The sequence below is a fragment of the Neocloeon triangulifer genome, unplaced genomic scaffold (genome assembly GCF_031216515.1).
Source record: "Neocloeon triangulifer isolate White Clay Creek 2 clone unplaced genomic scaffold, ASM3121651v1 ptg000013l, whole genome shotgun sequence".
NCBI classification, from domain to species: domain Eukaryota; kingdom Metazoa; phylum Arthropoda; class Insecta; order Ephemeroptera; family Baetidae; genus Neocloeon; species Neocloeon triangulifer.
In genome coordinates this window covers 4429233-4449416 of record NW_026775555.1, presented here as the reverse complement: position 1 = coordinate 4449416, position 20184 = coordinate 4429233, and the positions used below count along the sequence as shown (strand labels likewise).

Genomic DNA, 20184 nt, shown 5'->3' with positions numbered 1-20184 from the left:
TTCAATCAAGTAGCTGATGAGACATTCAACTGGATTTCTCGCCTCGTAACTCGTCGGAAGACACGTTTTTTTTTTTTTTTTATCTCAAAGGCAAAAGAAAAAGCGTGTTACCTGCAAATGTCTGGTGTGCTCGACGAAAAATCTGTCGTCGCTGCTGTACGTGACGAGTCCGACGGTGAGCAGGTGGAAGTCCTTGCGCCGAATCCACGAGACCTGCGTGACAGAAATCGCCAAATTAGCTGAAAATTAGTGGCTGTGCTTCAATTACGGGGTGAATAATTCATGCGCGTCTTGTTTGTTTTGAAAGAACAAGGCGCGCTAATTGGCCCTTTGCTGCACTATATTCGCCACCCACAGGTTTAAGACGCAGGGGAACACCAACATTGTTAATAAATATAATTTAAAACATATTTTTATAATTTTTTTCTATAAAAAATGACAAAAACCAAGTCAACTGAGGCACACTGCGGCGGATGGGATCTCTTTGATCTCGGAAGTTTCAGCAAAATTCTTGCCAGTGGTGGTGCCATTTAGTGCAACAATTATATTTTTATTTTAAATAAATTGTTGAAACAATTGAATTTATAAAAAATATGATCTAACAATTTGAAAAATTAAGCTACTAAAATTGTTCTTAAAAACTCCCATTTATTAATTTATAAATTGAATTTTATTATTCTTTTAAATTTAATTATTATTTAATCTGATAAATATTAAGTATTTATCATTTGTATTGATATTTCCTTTTTTACATATTTTTTGTATTCTAATGTTGACACCTTTAACAGTGATATTGCAGTGTGTAATGTAGGAAATTGAGTTATAAATTATTTTTATAATAACACTGTGCGTCATATACATTGAAATAGAAACCCAATTATAAAATTAATATTTTTTTGTAACATGTGCTACTTTCTCTTATTTCATCATAAAAAAGTTAAATTAGAAAATTAAAATTGAAAAATATACTCCTTAAGAAATATTCCTTAATTCAAAATCCCTATTCAAGAAACGATTAAATAAAACAAAAATTAATCTGTTCCTTCTAATTGTAAGATAAGAGTTTTTTTCCTTTTTTAAACTAGTGAAGTTAACAAAAGGGAATATTACTAAAATTCTAACAATTAAATTTTTGACCGAAATTCATGGATTCACACTTCCATTTTGTGGGGTTCCCTTTCGCAGCATAATTTATGCTGTCTTTATAAAACGCTCTGCCTGATTTATGGCCTGCACGTACATATAATTATTCAAACTGGACGTGTGTTTGATGCAAACTCATCACGATTCATGCAAATACCCTAGGTTGCTGTGCGGCATGTGTGAGTTGATTACGCGATCTCGCCGCGGCTTTGATTTTCTCCTTTTCCAATAATTGCGCACGGTTTGTGTGCAGTGCAACTAATCGAAACACATCTCTCGCGTTTCCTTTTATTGCCGCACATTTGTGTGTAATTAGTCGCGGCGCCGAGTAAGTTAACCCATTTGCAAGCTGCATGCAAATGAGGAGCGCCTCCCACGCTGCGTTATTAATTAATTAATTTATTTATGTGGACATTTCGCTTTCCGAGCGCGATCCGCGCAATTGCTTTGTTCCCTCGCCGCTAGAGACAATAATATTTACAACGCAATTATTACCACCGCCGTTAAGTTTTACTTTGCAATTCCAATCCGAATCTGTTGGGAAAGCAGAGTGCTTTGCATAAAAATCACTTCTAAACAGAGATGAAAAGAATTTATTTCTCTTTAAATGGATGAGTGAACAAGCTTAGGAAATAATTTTTACAATTGTTCAATTATTCAAAATTAATAAATTGATTTTATTAAAATAAAAGATATATACCTTATTTTGATTTGAATATACTAAAAGGGATAATTTAAGACTTTAAATTATTTAAAATTTGGCCTTGTTTTTTTAAAACCATGACATTTCTTCCATTAAGCAGAAACAAAATAATGCAAATAATTAAAAAAAAAAACAATTTTTTCTCCTAAAAAAAGGAAATAATTTGTAAAAGTCCACCCCATTTTTCAATTTTCTCTTTACAAATCTGAAGGAAAATAAAAAAAAGTCAGCAATAATTATAAAATGATTAATTTATAGTACATTTTCATATTATATTTCATTTTAATTCTGCCAGAGTATTTATATACTTGAATTATTTGCGTGGGTGAAAGTGATTTTCTTTCCATTTGGAATCTCCTCTCTCGATATTGATTTTCATTCAATTATGACTAGGTGCTTTTACGATAAAAATAATTCATAAACAAGCACAATCTTCTGCATTACTTATTATTTATGGGTTGAAAAGAAAACTCGGCGATTTTATCTGCCCCATTCGTTGTTCGGGCGGAGAAAAAGGCTCCACTGGCAGCAGGCACACGCAACCTTTTAAAAATCCACAATGGCCCCTCGCGCGCGCATTTCGTTTTTATTTATAGCTAAAAGTCCATCCCTCGCAATCCCATTTATTTTGTTTTTATAATCGCTTAAGAGCGCTCGTCTGCTTTTTCCCTACAAGGAAAAATTGACGTGCGAGAGAAAAACTCGATACAGCCATTAATCTTTTCCTTCCGCTCGGAGGAAAACTTCTCTGTCTTTCGCGAGAGCGGCAGAAATTGATCAAACCGAAGCGTGTTGCGCCGTCCGTGACTTTCATATTTGAGATGTGCAGCTTGAAAGTTGTCAAAGCAACAGACATGATAAAAAAAAGTGCAAAAGAAAATAGCAGGAGGGAAACCACCGACTTCAGAGGGGGCGCAAAGTCGAAGCTCCACCTGAGAATTGAGGCGCGGATTCTCGTTCCCAATTGAAATGTGGCCGTAAAGGAGATAAATTTGCATATTTGTGTCGCGAGCTGTAAATAAGTCGTGTCGCTCGAGCACATATTTCTCGGGGAAAAAAGGGGTGAATAAAGAAGGGCCGGGGCGCGCAATCTGGCGGTGGGATCTCATCAATCAGCCCCGATGCCTTTGGCCCGTGGGATTTTGCTCCGAGCACACCAGAAACCTACGTGTCTGCAGAGAGGAGTCGCTGGATGCGCAAAACAAGTGCGAGGCCTGCTCAAGGGCTATTCAAAATTGCATTTGCCTCGGCCGGGGTCGCCTAATAAAGTTGCCGTATCTCGACCCGGATCAGAGCCAAGTTAATTTTTCGCGGATAAATCTGCATGCGTGGGAAAAGAGGGTTCGGAATCAGGTCAAAAGTTGACGGCAATTCTTAAAGCCCTAAAGGTTTGCCCGGTTTCAATTTTCCATACATTTTTTGATTTTTGCTTTATTATTCAGAGTGTTTTAATTAAAATTGAAAATTTCCTATAAAATTATTTCAATCCATATAATTTTTTACAGCTCACTAATGAATCACGCAGATATTGAATAAATAGTGTTAATTTTATAATATAATTATGGTATTAATCAAATTACATAAATCCTCAAACTCCATGACAGAATGAAAAGCTATTTTACTATAAAATATAATTGTTTATGATATGGGACTAATTTATTATAATAAGAAGTGGAATTGAAACTTTTTTTTTGTAATGCAAGAGCAAGACGAATTAATAAGAATTATTATTTTTCCATACTTTAAATAAAATTAAAATTTATTAAAATATAATTAAAATTTTTAACTGATAAGTTAAAAATAGTAAAAAGAATATTATAAATAATTTTTGTACACACTGATTTTTTTAGATTTTAAAAATATAACTCTTGCAAATTTCTAATAGCCCTACAGAGACGCCATCAATACTGTGAGTTTGCACGCGAGTGAAAATAAAGTCTTCACGGTACGAGAGCTCCCTAAGCCCAAGACGGTTCTAGATAGTGTAGAAGGAGAGGTCTGGTGTTCTGTTTCGCCAAAGTTTCGCCCTAAATTCAAATTAGCACGTGTGCCTTCGAGGCTGCGCGATATTTCCTGGAGAGGCGCGCTAATAAATTTGCCTCTGGAGCGAAACACCGAATTTTCCTGCTAATCAAGAGACCGAGAACGTCTCCGTTTACATTTTGAGGCTGCCGAACATTTCCTGCTCCGAAATTCAAAAGCCTCGAACTCTGACTTTGAATTTATAGCATTTTCGTAGTCACGTTTGTGCGTCTCCTGCAAAACGTCGCATATATGCAACGTGCAACGCAACCATGTCAGACGTGGTGCATAATTCCTTCGGGATAAAGAAACGCGTGCCAGGTTTACAAAGAACGTTCGCAATTATATATTGCATTGAGATGACGCAGTAAGAATTGCGAAATGCTTGTAAAATCAGATTTGCTCCAGATTCGTTTTGCAACGTCCAATTACGCAAAAGTGCAGATCGTTTTAAAATAACAAAGGAGGAGAAAAACACCATTACACACGAAAAGCAATTTAGAATTCCAATGTGAAACAATATCCGCGGAGTCGTTATTACACCCGCAGTGACATTAAAATGGCAGATGGCGTATATTTAATCCCGGTGCTGTTCAACTTCTCTTGTTAAACTTTGCCTTCCGCGTTCATTTGAAGAATATTTTCAATGTTTGAAGTTATTTGCGCGAGACTGGCATTCATTTTAATTTATTAAAATCAATTATTGTTTTAAATTTAAGCTTTTTTGTCGTCATAAAATTAATATTGATCTGTCTCTTTGCTGCTGTTGAAAACAATTAAAAGAAATTGAATAATTCATCTGCACTGAAATATAACAATAAAAATTCTGAAACAAAAAATTAAGGTAACATTAACGAAGTCGTTGAATAGGAAACTAGATGACCAAATTAAAAATCTTAAAGAGTGTGAATGCAATAAAAAAACGACAATTAAAGCAAATATTGTGTTGTCGTATTCAAAAGATAAGAAAAATCAACAACAAGAAATTACTACATTTTGTGTGAAGAAATTGACACTCGAGGTGATGATCATGGAAGTAATGGGATCGGGTTTTTCCTAATTGTAAAAATTTTATTCAAAAACAAAACGGCTTTACCAGGTTAGGGCACGGTCTGCGAGCCTATTTCATGAGCAAGAAAAATAAAAACGAACAAAATTTAAATTAACCGAATTTAATATGAAAAATCAACATCTTGAGATTTTGAATATTTATGTTTAGATGTGGTTGTTTCCAGTTATAATGATTTTTTTTGCATTTTTTGCTCATGAAAAAGGATCGCAAACCGTGTATTTTTGTGATTTTTATATTTCAGTTTGAAACTAGTTATCAAATATCAATTTTACTAATTAATCAGTTTCAATATTAATTTTGTAAAAAGTCCTTTTTAAATATATATTTATTTTTAATTTATTCACGCTTTGAACAGTACAGGGACGCAATATATGCAAGTGCGTAAGAAAATTGCGAAAAGAAATAAACAACTCTCCGCGTCGGGGAAAGTGCAGAGTGCAAAAAAAAGAGCGAGCGTTGCTCGCACTTGTTTGATTTTCAGGGCGTAATGTGGCTCGCTGTGCATTTCCATATTGAGAGCGTGTTTTCTGCAGGCAGCGAGTGACAATGCAGCCGTGTGCTTTGCCATGCAAATTAGGGCGCAAAGAACAACAACAAGCTGCCGAAGCTTCCATCTCCATCTCTCTCTGGTACTTGTTCTTTGCACGCGTGCATCTGTTTGCGAAGAGGCAGGAAGGCAGTCGCCCATTTTAAATTAGCGGCGAGGACCGTCGTCTCCGTCGCCGCCGCCGCCGTCAACTAACTATGTGCAAACTTTGAGCACGGTGGTAAATTTGAATTAGAGCAGTTTAATTAACCGCACCGCATCATCTAGAAGAAGAAGGAGAGAAACAAACAGGCAAACCTTGCGAGCGCGCACGTCACTTCGCCCTGCTGCCGGCACAAATAAAATTAAACTTTTCGACGCCATCGCAGTGGCGGCAGGATGAATATTTCCTTCCTTCCCTTTTGCACTACGCTTGATAGTTAGCCCGTTTTCCGAAGGAGCTCTTTTGGCACTTGGACCGTTTGAAACGCTCACGCGGAAAACCTGTTGGAGTTTCTTGAATACTTAACAAAATAAATGTTATATGAGTAATTATTACTTAAATTTATAAGTTAAATAAAATATATAATAAATTAATATGATTAAAGCTTATTAATTCAAAACATTTTGTGATATATTGAATATTTTGAGTTATTCGATAATATTTATTATTATTATCATCATCACTTTTACTGTAGAAAACAAAGAAATGTGAAGAATATTTGATATGAGTTTTAAAAGGATTTTATTTATAAATAATTTATGGTAGTTCATTAATTATTCGTCATTTTTAACACAAACTATCATACAATAGCATGTTTTTCTGAAAGACTTGAGTTGTAATGTCTCAATTAGGATATATAAATCATCTACAATATTTTAATTATTAACATTAACTTAAATTTGTTTGAAGAAATTGACATTAGAGAAGACGATCATGAAATTGAAGAATATGAACCTTTCCTCGTTAAAAAATTGTTCATTTATTCTAAAAAAAAAAAAAAAATCACTCAACCAGTCTGTGACCCTATTGCATGAGCAAAAGCGTTGCTCGCTGACAATGTAAAACAAGAATTTTTTGAAACATTCACTTTCATAAATTTAAATTCCTATCAAATTGTGCTTTGATCATTTCAATGAAAATAAATAAAATAAAATATCCTGATAAATGCTCATGCAATGGGGTCGCAGACTATTACCAAAACTGGTCTAGAGCCATTGGTTTTTTTTTTTAATATTATATGAACAATTTATTCAATGAAGAAAAGTCCGTTTTCTTTACTTTCATGATCATCTCTTCAAAAAAATTTAGATTGATGAACATAATTAAAATGTATGCATATTAAATTAATAATTTCCTTATCGAGACTTTTCAATTGTTACAAAAAATGCTGTTGTAGAACTCGAGATCTGATTTTATTATTAAATTGACAGATTATTAAATTACCCAAAAAGATAGATAAAATCAATTGAAACCCTATTTTTACCAATTCTTTAAATTTCTTTGTGGAGGTGCCCTTTTGTCCGACAATTTCTTAATTTTTTAATAAATCGTTTTCAAAAATTATATGTAAAGAATGTATGTAACAATGTGGACCAATAAACAGCAATAATTAATACATTGAGGTGAATTGATTATTGCAATAAATATTAAAAGATATTTTGTCTTTTCATTTCCATAATTCACGTTGTTTTTGAAACTGAAAACTTGAATAAAAACCAATCAAAATCTCATTTTTAATCAATTTATTTCACATATCATATAGATTTTCTCATTTAATAAAAATTTCAAACTAAAAAATTAAATATTAACTCCAGTTTCAAGTGGTTTCGTTGCTTTTAGGTTCCTAAAAATGAACTAAAGTATAGTTTTGCAAAAAAGAAGTCAATTAACCGATTTAACGAAAATAATATTGCAGAAATTTCTGACGCTCTAGATTTCCCGAGCCATCTGCCAAAAGAGCACCGTATTTTTAGAGACGAAAGCAGGAAATCCACAAAGACGACGCGACATGAATGAATGATCGTTAGATCCGCCCCTGTTGCGAACATCTGTCCGCAAGTTTTGCAAACTGGCACACGCGGAGGCTGCCGCCGCCCACCTCATCGTCGACAAACATATGTACATAATAGTACATTGGTCTACACACAGCTTGACAGACGCAAGAGGCAGTAGTGCTCCGTGAGAAAAAAAAGAGAGAACTCGGGGGCGACATGACAGGCGGAATTGTATCCGAGGTGGAGTGCGTGCGTGGCGGGTTTGTATGCGTGTGCGATCAACACAGAATCCGCAGAGACTGTCAAAGAAGTGTCTGCGAAATGCAGCCGATCATTGAGTGAGGGAAAAAGAAACCCTCTTACTGAGAAGACGTGCAAACTTGATCCTACCCTTATATGAAATGCCTTGTTTTGACGGAAAAGAGAAAGGAAAAGTATCTCTCTTCAATAAAGATCTCATAAACGTGGATAAAAAAAATGTATTGATGAAATAAATAGAACATCGTAGTCGACGAAAATCTAGAAAAAAATGTTAAAAAAGATTGAATTGAATAAAAATAACTGCATATTTGGAAAACACTTTTGAATGGAATTATAACTTTAAAGTTGAGGTAATTTAAATAATTATATAGTTTTGTGGTAAGATTTCATAATCGAGAGTTGTTTCATAGTGATTTGAATTTAAAATCGGCTTTTCCTTCGAATATTTTTTGATAATTGTTAATATTTAAGAAAAGTATTTAAAAAAAATATTTTGATTTTTTACTAATTCTTAAAATAATGATTTCACAGCTCTTGAATTATGGCAGCCGAAACGTGTAGATCAGGAAATTTTTGTTTTTAAACAAAAAACAACTCACAAAACCCATCGAGGAAAAGCGTTTTTAAATTCAAATCACCATATTAAAATTATTGTTAACTTTTTTGCTCCTCATTTGAAGTGTATTATAAAATTATTTAATTTAAGCCTTCAAATTTTAAATTTTTTTAAGAATTTATTATCAATTTCCTCATTTTTCATCGCAATTTTTTAGTTGAAAATATAAAAAGCACTTTTCAACTTCACAACAAAAACATTTGTGCAATTCAACACCCCATGCGGGCCAAAACCCACCTCGGTTGCAAAAACTTTTTTGTTTGAATTTTGCGAGTGGCAACCGCGCCGCTAAACCAGCAGAACTTGCCCAATTTATTTTCTCGGCGGTGCGCCGACAAGATCGCGTTGCAAATTTCAACACAGCGCGGTTGGTTTTTATTTAATTCGGGAGCGACGCGAGAGATATCCATGAATTTATTACAACGGAACAGCGAGTCGGCGCGGTCGAGCTTTAATTAAAGAGTTGTCAAGTGGCTGTTTGCGACTTACCACTCCATTTCCAAACTTTTTGACAGTGCAGGGAAGGACCGTGGTGCTGCCGAGGCTGGCGGTGACGACGCTCGAGTTTTCGGTGCCGAATATCGCCGGCTGAACCACAGCCGGGCTCAGCTGGTTCGAGTCGCCCGTCCGCAGGCTTCGGCCGTTTCTGTGGCGAATCACGTTTTGGTGCTCGGCATCTGAAACAATTCAAAATTTTCATTAATTACATTAATTTTTTTATTCAGAAATTGTTGAAAAATTTGACGGATGGCGCAATATTTTTTTTAACTTCAAAACTGGGACAAAAACTTTTGTGCATACAATTAAAAATTAAAAAAAAATATATCATTTGGTATAAAATTTTGTTTTATCACTTTATAGTTGTAAATGGTCACAAAATATAATGTGTGCATTTTAAATTTTAATTAAATAAAAAAGCAGGGCACAATGTCAAAAGCATGTTCCTCAAAGAGATGAATCTAAAATTTGGGACAACAGTGTCGGTCTAATGTAAGAACAATGATTTGTTTGTTTTAATTAGAGATTATTTTCCTCTCATTTTGATTCATAATTTTTTAAAATTTTGGAAGCGTTTTTGATGTGTTTGGGCAGGACTTAATACGATCAATAAACACACTTTGCAACCAAAAAATAATATTGTTGCTTTTGTAATAAAATGAGTGTTTCCATCGCAGAACTCAAATCTCACCAACATTCATGATAAATTTTGTTAATTCGCAATTTTGTAGCTGCCGCAGACAAAAATGAAATGAAAATTGCCAATAATTTTCAACAAATTTAAAAAATCGTGTTTTTTTTAATAAGTGTTGTACTAAAATTAACAAAATGTACCAAAATTAATTGGGAAATTTTGCTTCCGACAATCAAAAAAATGGAAAAGAAATTTGCACAAAATGATTGAAAATAGCTTTATTTAATTTTTCAAAAGAAATTCAACGTGGATTCAGAAACTGAGCGAGGAAAGCAATGCTTGGAAAACAAATTAAAATGTCCAAATTTCAACTTTTAATTTGAGATCTTAATTATTTTATTAGAATTTCAATTAAAAGTTGAAATTTTGACATGTTAATTCGTTTTCCGTGCATTATGGTTTTCTCCCTTGGGTTGTTAAATTAATAATAATAAAACAAAAAAACTGAAATGAACTTAAAAACGCCAACACGACAAAACACAATGTTGTGTTCACCAAAAAATTACAGAAAAACACAACCTGACATTATTAACAAATTAACAAGCTTTATTTCAATTGATTTTTTTTCAAAGCTATTATTTCTTTTTCATCTGCCTTTTTTAATAAGATTATTAAATTTGTCTTATTTTTGATAAATGTTATATTAAAAAAAAAAAAAAATGATGAATGATCCAAAGAATTTTGGCTGTGATGGAATCAAATTATTTTTAAGCAGATAAAAGAGTGCAATCGCGGCGCTAAGACTCTCTTCATCTCTAATCTCCGGAAAAATTGCGTGGCGCCCCCGAAAAAAGCAGCGGCTTTTTGGCTTGCAAAAGTTTAATTTCGAGGGGTGATTTATCATCGAGTCGTCGACTCGCTTCCAGCGCTGGAGCAAGGCCAAGTGGCGGCCGGGACGGTGTTGGCAACTTTTTCATCTGCTCTTCGCCGGCCACCTGCATCCAACTCCAGCGAGCAATTCCACCCCTCTCGTATAATAAATTCTTTTATTACGCCTCTGACTGGCTGTAATTCATCGCCCCCAAATTAACTGCCCCGAATTAGCGGCACTGGGTGTATTTTTAAATTTAAATTTGCGCCTAACGAACACATTTTCGGCGCACGGTCACGGGATTATTATAAATTTCGGTCCCGCTTCGCAATAAGTGCTCTGGTGGAAAAAAAAAACCAACGGACTTCTTGTTTTCCTAATTCCGCGTAATTTCACCTGCGCGCAATAAAAAGTTTGCAATATTTTCCGTCGACGGCCGTAAAATCTAGACAGGCCTCTGATGAGAGGGTTTTACGACCTGAAAGCCGCCGGATGAATGCGTTATATGCGGTTTTTGTCAATGGATTTGCCCGTTTTATGGCCGTGCTATTGCTCGCAGCCGTATTTGTTCCGCGATGCCGGCACGGACGGTAATTGCGAGGGAAAATTGGCGCTGGACTCATTAATTGCATATTGGGCAGGGGAGCCGTAGTGCAATTGAATTTTTGATGGGCAAAAAATAAAATAAAAAACTATATAGCGTGCGGACAGCACCATCGACCCAAACAAACTAGACAGACACCATTTTTTTTTCAACTCGTTAAAAGATATTTCCGTTTGAAAATTTTATCTGAACTCTCAGGAGGCAAACACAAAACAATACAAATTTACAAAATTTTTAAAGATTATTAAATTATTCTTTGATTATAATTTTGTTTACATGTTTTATAAAAGTATTTAAAATAATATATTATTTTAATTTTTTCGACTTATTCTTTTTATAAGTATAATTTATATATATTTTATTTAATTATTTTATAAATTGAACCCAGATTTCATGATAATCCTGCTTTTACCAAATTTTATCAAAGAAGATTTAGCATAAATTTGAAAAATAAGCTATATAACAAAATTGATGGCTCATAAATTTTAATTTGATGTCAAATACTTAAAATTTGAACGTATTGACTAGCTTGGATTGGTCCTAAAATAATTATGATAAATTGCAATCTCAAATAAATAATAATGTTATTAATTTCTGGAGTTCTGTTTTACTCATAAAATACTGTAATATAAATTATACCAAAATAAATTGCTTTCCACCTGTCCATGCAGAAAATTGAGCTTGGTCCAAACAATTTCCACTGGCGAGTAATTGCAGAAAGTGAAAAGCGCTCTCGCGGGATCGATTTTCCATCAATTTCGGGCAATATAATAAATGCACGCCCAAACGCATAACTCGGTCCGAAGCCATTCATTTTGACGCGAGCGAAATGACACCATAATTGCCGAAAAGCATGTCAACCCGCCCGGTTAACATAAACAAGCCATTTGAATACAAACATTTCACTCTAATGCAGGGCAATTTGCATAATGCACGTGATATGCAAACTCTTTGCGGCGCGATAACATCTGCAGTGAGTGCACGTAGTGCTCGCCAACCCCTTTCACGCGTGTCCACGACAATCACTTCCGAGGTCAAGAAGCTTACGTCAGGTGCGAATTTACAATGATTGCACTTTCAGCTCAGCAATTATTCAGGCAAGCAGCTAAGACTCTATTAGCTTCAATACGAAATGTATTGAAAAAAATTATATATTTTTTTAAATTTGTTTTTATTTGTATTCAAAGGTCGTTACCAATCCTCTCCATTTTCTCTATTTCAATTTTTCAATGCAGTAACAAAATAAGTATTATATAGCCAATTTTTTTAATTATATTTGAATCCATTGGAAACGAAAGGAATTGTTCTATTATATTTGATTATTTTATTACGTTAATTATTAGTATTTCTCTAAAATTGGTTGGTGAAGCTGAAAAATTTAGAGTTGATTAATTTCATTTCATAAAATGCAAGCTCAAAGCAGATTTATCTAATAGCGATAAAAAAATTAAAACATGAACAATTAAACAATATACATTAAAAGTTAAAAGTTGTAAATGAAATAAAATATATTACAAATAAAATATAAAATTATTGTTAAATAATAAAATTAAATGTTAAAAATAAAAAATACAATTTAAATTTCGTTTAACTTTATTTAAAACAAATGTGAGCAAAAGTTAATAAAAGTAATAAATTAAAATTTAGTATATTACTTTGAACTTGTTAATTAAAAATTTTGTACTACGAAACATGATTAACATAAAACGAAAATTAACTTAAAAGTACTGCTTGGTCTTGATAAAATTTACAGTAAAACTTCACGCTCAGGGTTTTTCCTCAGCAAAGTTTAGCCACAAACGAAACAAGTATCGCCGTATATTATGCGTCTCAGAAGAAACAACTTTCAACTTTACTCCCACATTATACTGCTACTTTGCCCGGGGCGCTCGCTTTTGGTGTGCAAATTGGGCCCGTTTCCTGCACGCCCGGCTGCACTCGAGGCGTTCGCAAATTAAAGGAAAAAAAGGTCGCGTCTGGACTTATTCGCGTCGAAGTTGCAAAAGCGGATGAAATATTCACAATATATCGCAATGAGGGAAACGCGACGCACGCAATTAGCGCACAGAGAGAAGGAAAATTAGCGATTCCCTTTCATGTTGGCGCGAGTTTGCTCAGCGACACAAGAAGAAGTTAAACTGCTTGAGGCCTCGAGAGTCGCTTTGTTTGAGCTGCATTATCATCATCCTTTGCTCTGGTGCGCGCCTTCGTGGACCACCTGTGCCCCTTTCGCTCCACTCGGAAAGTGAGAGGGTGCGGACGGTGAGTGATGGTTGCGTCGGAAAACGCACCAGTTCTCTCTAAGAAAACGCCTAGAGATTATAAAAGGCTTCTTATCGCCGTTGTAATTATTTCCTTCGGGTGACACAGAATTACCGTCTTAAAAGCGCGGCACTTAAGCTTTTATCGCATTTGCTTTATTATTCAAATTGCAGTCTCAACAAATTAAATTGTTGAAGAGAAATCGAGATAATTTTTTGTTTGTTATTTATTTTTAGGAACTTGTTTGATCATAATTATGTCTCATGATTGAAATAGTCAGTTTTGTAAAATAAATAGATGATTTATCCACGTTAAATACAATGTGGTACTTCACCTTGTATAAATTTAATATTAAAATTTATTTTAATCAAAAGATAATACAAAAACATCCCTTTGGAATGTTGGAAGGATTCAATAATTATTTATTAAAAATAATTTCAATAACCAAATAAATGAAAATAAAAATATATAATTAGTAAAAATAAAATAGTGAAAATGAATATTATAACATTTAATTATCTTGCATTGAGTCTTTTTTAAACTTAAATGGAATGTTTTATGCTTTTTTTTTATGTTTTGCTAAAAACATTTGAAAATTTATCTTACTTCAGATTAATGAACGAAACGAAGTTCAATAATATGTATGAGCAGATCTGAAAAGGGGGGAAAATGAAAATTATCCTTCTTTTCTAAAAGTCTCGAGGGTGCAACATCTGTTCTCGTACATCAGCCGCGATTTTAAATAATACAAACTCCGATGCTTGAGACAAATGACTTGCTGCGGCAAGCGGCGCCCACTTCTTTTTTCCTGCTCTTTTTTCTGCTCGTTCGTCTTATGCAATATAAAATTGAAATGAGGACGCCGGGAAAAATTAATTTGCGACTGCAATTTGTGCTCTCTCGACGGAATTTATATTTCACTTCTTTCTGTTTCTAAATTAAACACGTGCAAACGGAAAAAAACGAGGGCGAGAGGTTTGCAGAGAGCGGAAAAGTGTGAAAAATGATCCGATTGGCAAAGCGGGAAATTGCAAAGTGTCACCGTCACATGGCGAGTGTGGGCTTTGCTTTTATCTAATTAGAACGGTACAGCACACACACATGGACGATAATTAATTATCGGCGCCAGAAATAGCTGAAACGGCATTATTTGCTATACACGGAGAGCAGGATTTCAAAATGATCAAAACTGGAAACATTTTTGATTGGATTGGAAAAATTTAACTTGGGAAAAATATATGTGAAACGTGCCAAAAAAAAAAGTGAAAATTATATGAATATAATTTAACATCAAAAGTAAATGTCTTAAGGTGGTTTTGAAAAAAAAATATTTATACGTAAAAATTTAAAAGTAGATAAATAATAATAAAAAAAAAAATTGGTGATTTTAGGTAAAAAAAGTTATATATGGTCTTTATTGAAAACTCAATTGAGTTCAACTTTCAACTTACATCTTAGAAGGTTTTAAAATTAAGATTCAAAAGAGCAAAAAATAGTTTTTGGTAATTTTAGAGTTTTAATATGTGAATTATATGGATTTTTCATTAAATAATGAGTGAAAAATTTCAATTTTTTCAAAAAAGGACATTTTTTTAAATTTTCACTTTGTTTTATAAACATTTTATATCATTCACATCAAATAAGTAAAAAAAATTCTATTTTTATGAAGATTTTACTTCAAAATTATGAAAAAATTGAAACTTTTGCCACCCATTTAAGATTTCTCCATTTTTTTCACCACTGAAGGAAAGCAGAAGTTCTTGGAATTAATTCATCTTGCTTCACCAGCCTCTTTTTCCTTGTCTTTTGTTCTCAAAAGCTCACTGTCGCGCAACTTGATCCGCCGAATCACACGCACAGGAGTGGAATATTTATTGCTGCACACGTTAAGTAGCAGGTTTTAATTAGTAACGTGTCAGCTGTTCATCTCTGGCAGCAGCGAACAATGGCGACTACATTTCGCAAGATAAACTGATATTAATGCCCGCGCGTCAAGTAATAATCCCTTAATTAATAAGACGGCGCTGGTGCGTCTTTTGCAACTTTCCTGTTCAAATATTCACGCGAAATATCATCCGACGGGACGGGGGCTTTGAAGTTTGAAGTTGCCCGCCATTCGTCTTGTCTCGTTTTCGCTTCGCCTGCCCGTCGAGAGAAGCGAAAGGGAATTGCAAATGCCGGGAATGCGAATTGCGGCGCTGCCCGCCGGCCTTCATTAAGCCCCTCGGCTCTCTCGCTCGGCACAAGTGCATAGATACACCTGTCTGTGTGATTTACTGATTTGCAAACGGGCGAAACGTTAACTTGCGATTTGTTGACTGAGCGGCCGGATTATTTACTGCCGCCGCAAAGTTGTATTTGCTAACCGAAATCGCGCCCGTTACATTTTGGGATTTGGATTTGGCATGGATTTCGTCACGCTTCGTCAATTGCCGGAAATGAGCTGCGCAAATTGTTCGTGTAAACACGAATCATGTATGTTTACGCAGTATAAATCCAATATTATAGCGCTAGAGGACCAATTCGATTATTGTCAACTACGCTATACTTGGTGAGAAATGCAAATTGATATATAAAGCTTATCACCTGGAAACTGAAATTTAAAGTTTAATGGCACATTTAATTGAAAATATTTAGAAATATTCAAATGAGATTTTGTAATGATTAAACTGGGTAAAGGTTGAAGGTTGTACAGGAAGTCGTGAGAAAAATATGCATATAAAAATTATAAATATTATAGAAAATTGCAAAATTTTATTATTAGTTACAATAGTAATGAGATTATTTTAAATTAAAGGAAATCCATTAGAAAATACAATTTAATTGGAAACGAAAGACTTATTAAAAAAAAATGCATCATCAGTGAATTTCTAAAAAAAGATAAAATTTGTCTCTACCTTGAGATGATGTGACACAGATAATATTTGATATCATTATTTTTAGATGGTTCTCGATAAAAAAAAAATATATGTTTAAGTCGAATATTAGCACTGACGCTGCTCAGGAAGAAATGCTATTGCCAGTTATGTCTACAAACAAGATCAATTGAAGACAGGCCTATTAAAAAATATAAACCTTAAATTTTCATTCAAAGTGAAGTGGAATAAATGAATGAAAATTTGATGTATTTACAAAAATTGCAAAAATATATTTATATAATAATCAAAGTTTTTATAAAAAAAAGTAAAAATTTAATTTAAACTGAAATTTGTGTAAATATTCTTTTCAATTACTAATCTTTTATTTATTGCAAATTTATTGTTTTTTTTTTTTTTGAGACAAATGAGTTGATTAAATAGTTCTGGGCCTTTATCATTAACTTTCTTGTTGTCAACTACGACACATGAAAAAAAAAGTCTTATTATTAAAAGTAAATTAAGCGGTTCACTAACTAAAATAACGGGCAAAAATAGAAATAGAAAAATATAGAACATAAAGCAAATAGCTCAGCCGTACTTGGCACACAGCAATTATGAACTATAGTTATTTTTGGTCGCCAAGTTGACACGAGACAAAAAGTGGATAAACCTCACGACCCTTTTTGTTGGGTCGCATTGACGTTGGAAATAAAACAAGCGTGTAATTTATTTATAGGTTCTTGAACGGAATCAATAAAACGCGCGAATATGAAGGGATTAAGGAGCAGGAAGAGATAATCGAAAAGCGAGATTCGTTTTAGTGCCGGTGAACTCATTTATCAGCGGCCGAATTGATTCTCGCCGAGCAAGATAATGGGATTTGGCCTCGACTTGATGCGGACGTATTTATTTCGTGCTCTGCCCGCTTGATTACGAAAGTAAAAAGATAATAAAATGTGCTGGAATGAAATGCTTAGAAGAGAGATAAACAATCCGCAACAACGAATCTTTTTCTCCGCCGGCGCTTTTGTTAATTTGCACGGGTGTTGCGCTGCAAGGCGTGAAAAAATAAGTGCGCGCGCGGTGACGCGGAATTAGGGCAAATGGCAAAGGTCGGATCAATTTGAGCCTCAAATTGTCAAGCGTACTCGACGTCAAATTATTCTCCAGTTCGCTCGTGCGAATGAAGAGGTACAATGCCGGAAAAATCCTTTTCATCATATAATTTTTGCGCAATGAGCGCTCAGCTCTCTTCCCACACCTTCCAATTATTTTATTTCCAGACGTGAACTTGGCTGTGACAAGATTTTTTTGTAACTTTTTGTGTAATTTATTTCCTTATTCACCAATAAAAATTATTACTTTGTGCAAGTTTCAATTTTTAGGATAAACACGGAATCGTATTTTTGCCGCCTGAATATTTATTTCAAATTCAGCAGCTTAAAATGTAAGCAATTTTTTATTGAAATATCAGCCCAGCTGCTGCTTTCTAATTATTTTTCATTGTACTTGCATTGGATTAACAATTTGTTTAGTTTCAAATGAAGTTAATTTGTGTCCCACGAGGCAATCTCATCCCATTTTCAAATACATTAAACGAGAGAAAATAAAAAGAAAAATAGTAAACAAAATATGAAAAGAGGAAAAAGAATGTGTAAATTTCAGGAAATAGAGCAAGAAATTTAACATTTTACACAATTCAAATTTAAATCCCATTGAAATTAAAAATTAATTATTTGGAAAAACGAACTTTTGTCACACTTTTAAGATTCAACTATTTCCTACAGAGAAAAAAACACTCTGAGAGGTCGTTGCAATTAAATAAAATCGGGAGCAACAAAGATTAAACTATAAATTCAATCATATTTGCAAATATTAATGGATTTTAATGGAATACCAGATTAAAAGAAGAAAAAAAAACGCATTCACTATAATTGCGCTAAGTCCTCTTTATTTTATCGCTCTTTTGCCGTCGCTCAGCAATTGATTTTATTTTGATTGACACTCCATTAGCGTGAGCCGTCAAAATTGTCCGAATTCGCGACCAAATTGCACTCGGATATAAAATAATGACGATTCGCGGCCACCACGAGCTGCCGCAAAACCAACTGGAATTCGAATATATATATATCGCCTGCAGTTTATTTACTGATCGGACGAGGAAGAAACTTTGCAGGAATTCAAGCAGCAAAGCCTGGGCCGCCTCGTGAATTATGTCCGAGGGAGTCGCAATCAAAATTAACAGAGGCCATAGATTACGGCTCTTTCTCGATTTCCTTTCGCGGTTGCTATTTACGAGGCCGGCTGACGTGGAGTAATGTCGGGATTCTGCGTTTTCTGCCCAGCAGATGAACAGCCGACGACTCTGTGTGTATTTTCTGCGTTCCTCTCTACTTGTTTTAAGCGACACCAAAGTCTGTTCTGCGGAGGGGTTTGCGCCATGTAGTTTTAGGCCTTTATTTGATATTCAAAGCGAATACCTGGGAAAGTTTTGTTTCAAGTGCCCTTTGTACCCTAAAACTTCGTGCTTAATAGGAAACAGTAGCGTTACAATTTGTATCTACTGAGAAGGATAAATAACAATAAAAATATAGCATTAAATTATTCTGAAATTGAAAGCTCCATGAATAATTATTGTTTGCATAAATTAAAAATAGATAAAAAGTTGCTTGGTTTCCCAGTTCAAAACAGCATGAAAGAATATGTTACTCTGAATAATTTTTTGTTCGCTGTTTCTTTTTTTAGGCAAGTGTGTTTAATTTGGGAAAATTTTGCTTCCAAATTGAGTCCATGAGTTTTAACAAGTTGTAAACTAGAGCTGGCTGCCAATTCTCTCCGAGTGTAATTGCTTTTATTTTTCCTGTTTTGATTTATTGTTAGAAAATAAACGAATTGAATATTGTAATAATTGAACCTGTTATAAAAATCTAAATGAAACAAGCAGGACCAATTTGAAGTGAAAAGCAACCATTGGAATATTTTGTGTTAATGTTTTTCATCTAATTTTTTTTTTATAATTTTTTTACACATATCTTATAACTCAAGTCATATTTTTTTTAGTCCAAAATAATATAATTTCTCTAAAAAACTTAATTACATATTATGTAATTTTTGTCCATTCAACTCTGTTTTAACTTTATTTTGCCCGATTTCGCCAAAAACAATAAATAATTTGCAATAAAAAATAGCTGAATCTATCTCTTAAGAAATCTTTAAATTACGCTTTTTCTGTATTATATAAAAAATCAAATATAAAACTCTATTCAGTTGGAATTGAAGATAAAAAAGCTTGTATTTTCATAGTAAATATTTTGGTCTCCGCAACATTGACTTTCTTATGTGAAGGCGTTTATTTAGGTAAGCTCGTGTCTCACATTCTCACTCAAAGTAATTTACCTGTCCGTATATCTAACGTGGCTTAATTGCGCAGGAATAATGTTTGCACAGCACACGCTGTTTGTTTTCCAACCAACGCGTGCTCGTCTGTCTGCACCGTGACTTCTTCTTCCTCTGCTGACGTGTGCACGCAATTAAAGCCGATCCACTGTTCAGAGCAAAACGGACAGACAATGGAATAAAAAAGTCGTCGGTTTTTGTTCTGCGTGAATTACAATTTCCGATGCGAAAAGCGGCGACCGCAGAGAGTAGCACTTAATTAAAGTCGAATAATATTCCGTGGCGCGGTCGGTTTTGCACGAGCGAAATTTCGCTCCGATCAAATCCCTTTTTTTATATTTTTTCATATAAACGCGTGTGCAGACACGTGAATAGCCAGCCACATCAAATATTAATGAGCGCGTTACCAACACCAGAGCTGCAAAAAGTGGCAGACTGAATTAATCCGCGCATGCAAAATTCAACAGGAATAATTTGTGTGTTTTTTTCCTGTGTCAATCCCGCCGTGTTCGAAAAACATGATATACTGTCGGTGGGAAACGAAAAAAGAAGAAGAAGAATCGCGCGAACACGTCGTCGACAAGATGAAATACAAGTGTTTCTCATTCAGGCCCGGGTTAAAAAAAGCAGCAGGCGCCGAAAAACGCTGAGGCAGGCAATTAATTCAAGTATCGGGCTATTTGTCAAAGTCACAGAGCGAGGAAGTCATATTTTAAATTT

At 34.2% G+C, this 20184-nt stretch overlaps 1 protein-coding gene across 4 annotated transcripts in view; it reads right to left on the bottom strand.

The window, feature by feature from the left end:
* Positions 1 to 20184, bottom strand: part of LOC132199002 (zwei Ig domain protein zig-8-like) — a 153269-nt gene that overhangs the window by 20563 nt on the left and 112522 nt on the right. For all 4 annotated transcript variants that reach the window (XM_059623370.1, XM_059623371.1, XM_059623372.1 and 1 more), the window contains 2 exons: positions 8831 to 9018; positions 112 to 213 (listed from right to left, as the gene is read on the bottom strand). In XM_059623370.1, the coding sequence (XP_059479353.1) occupies positions 112 to 213; positions 8831 to 9018 (290 nt within the window). The remainder of the gene's footprint in view (positions 1 to 111; positions 214 to 8830; positions 9019 to 20184) is intronic.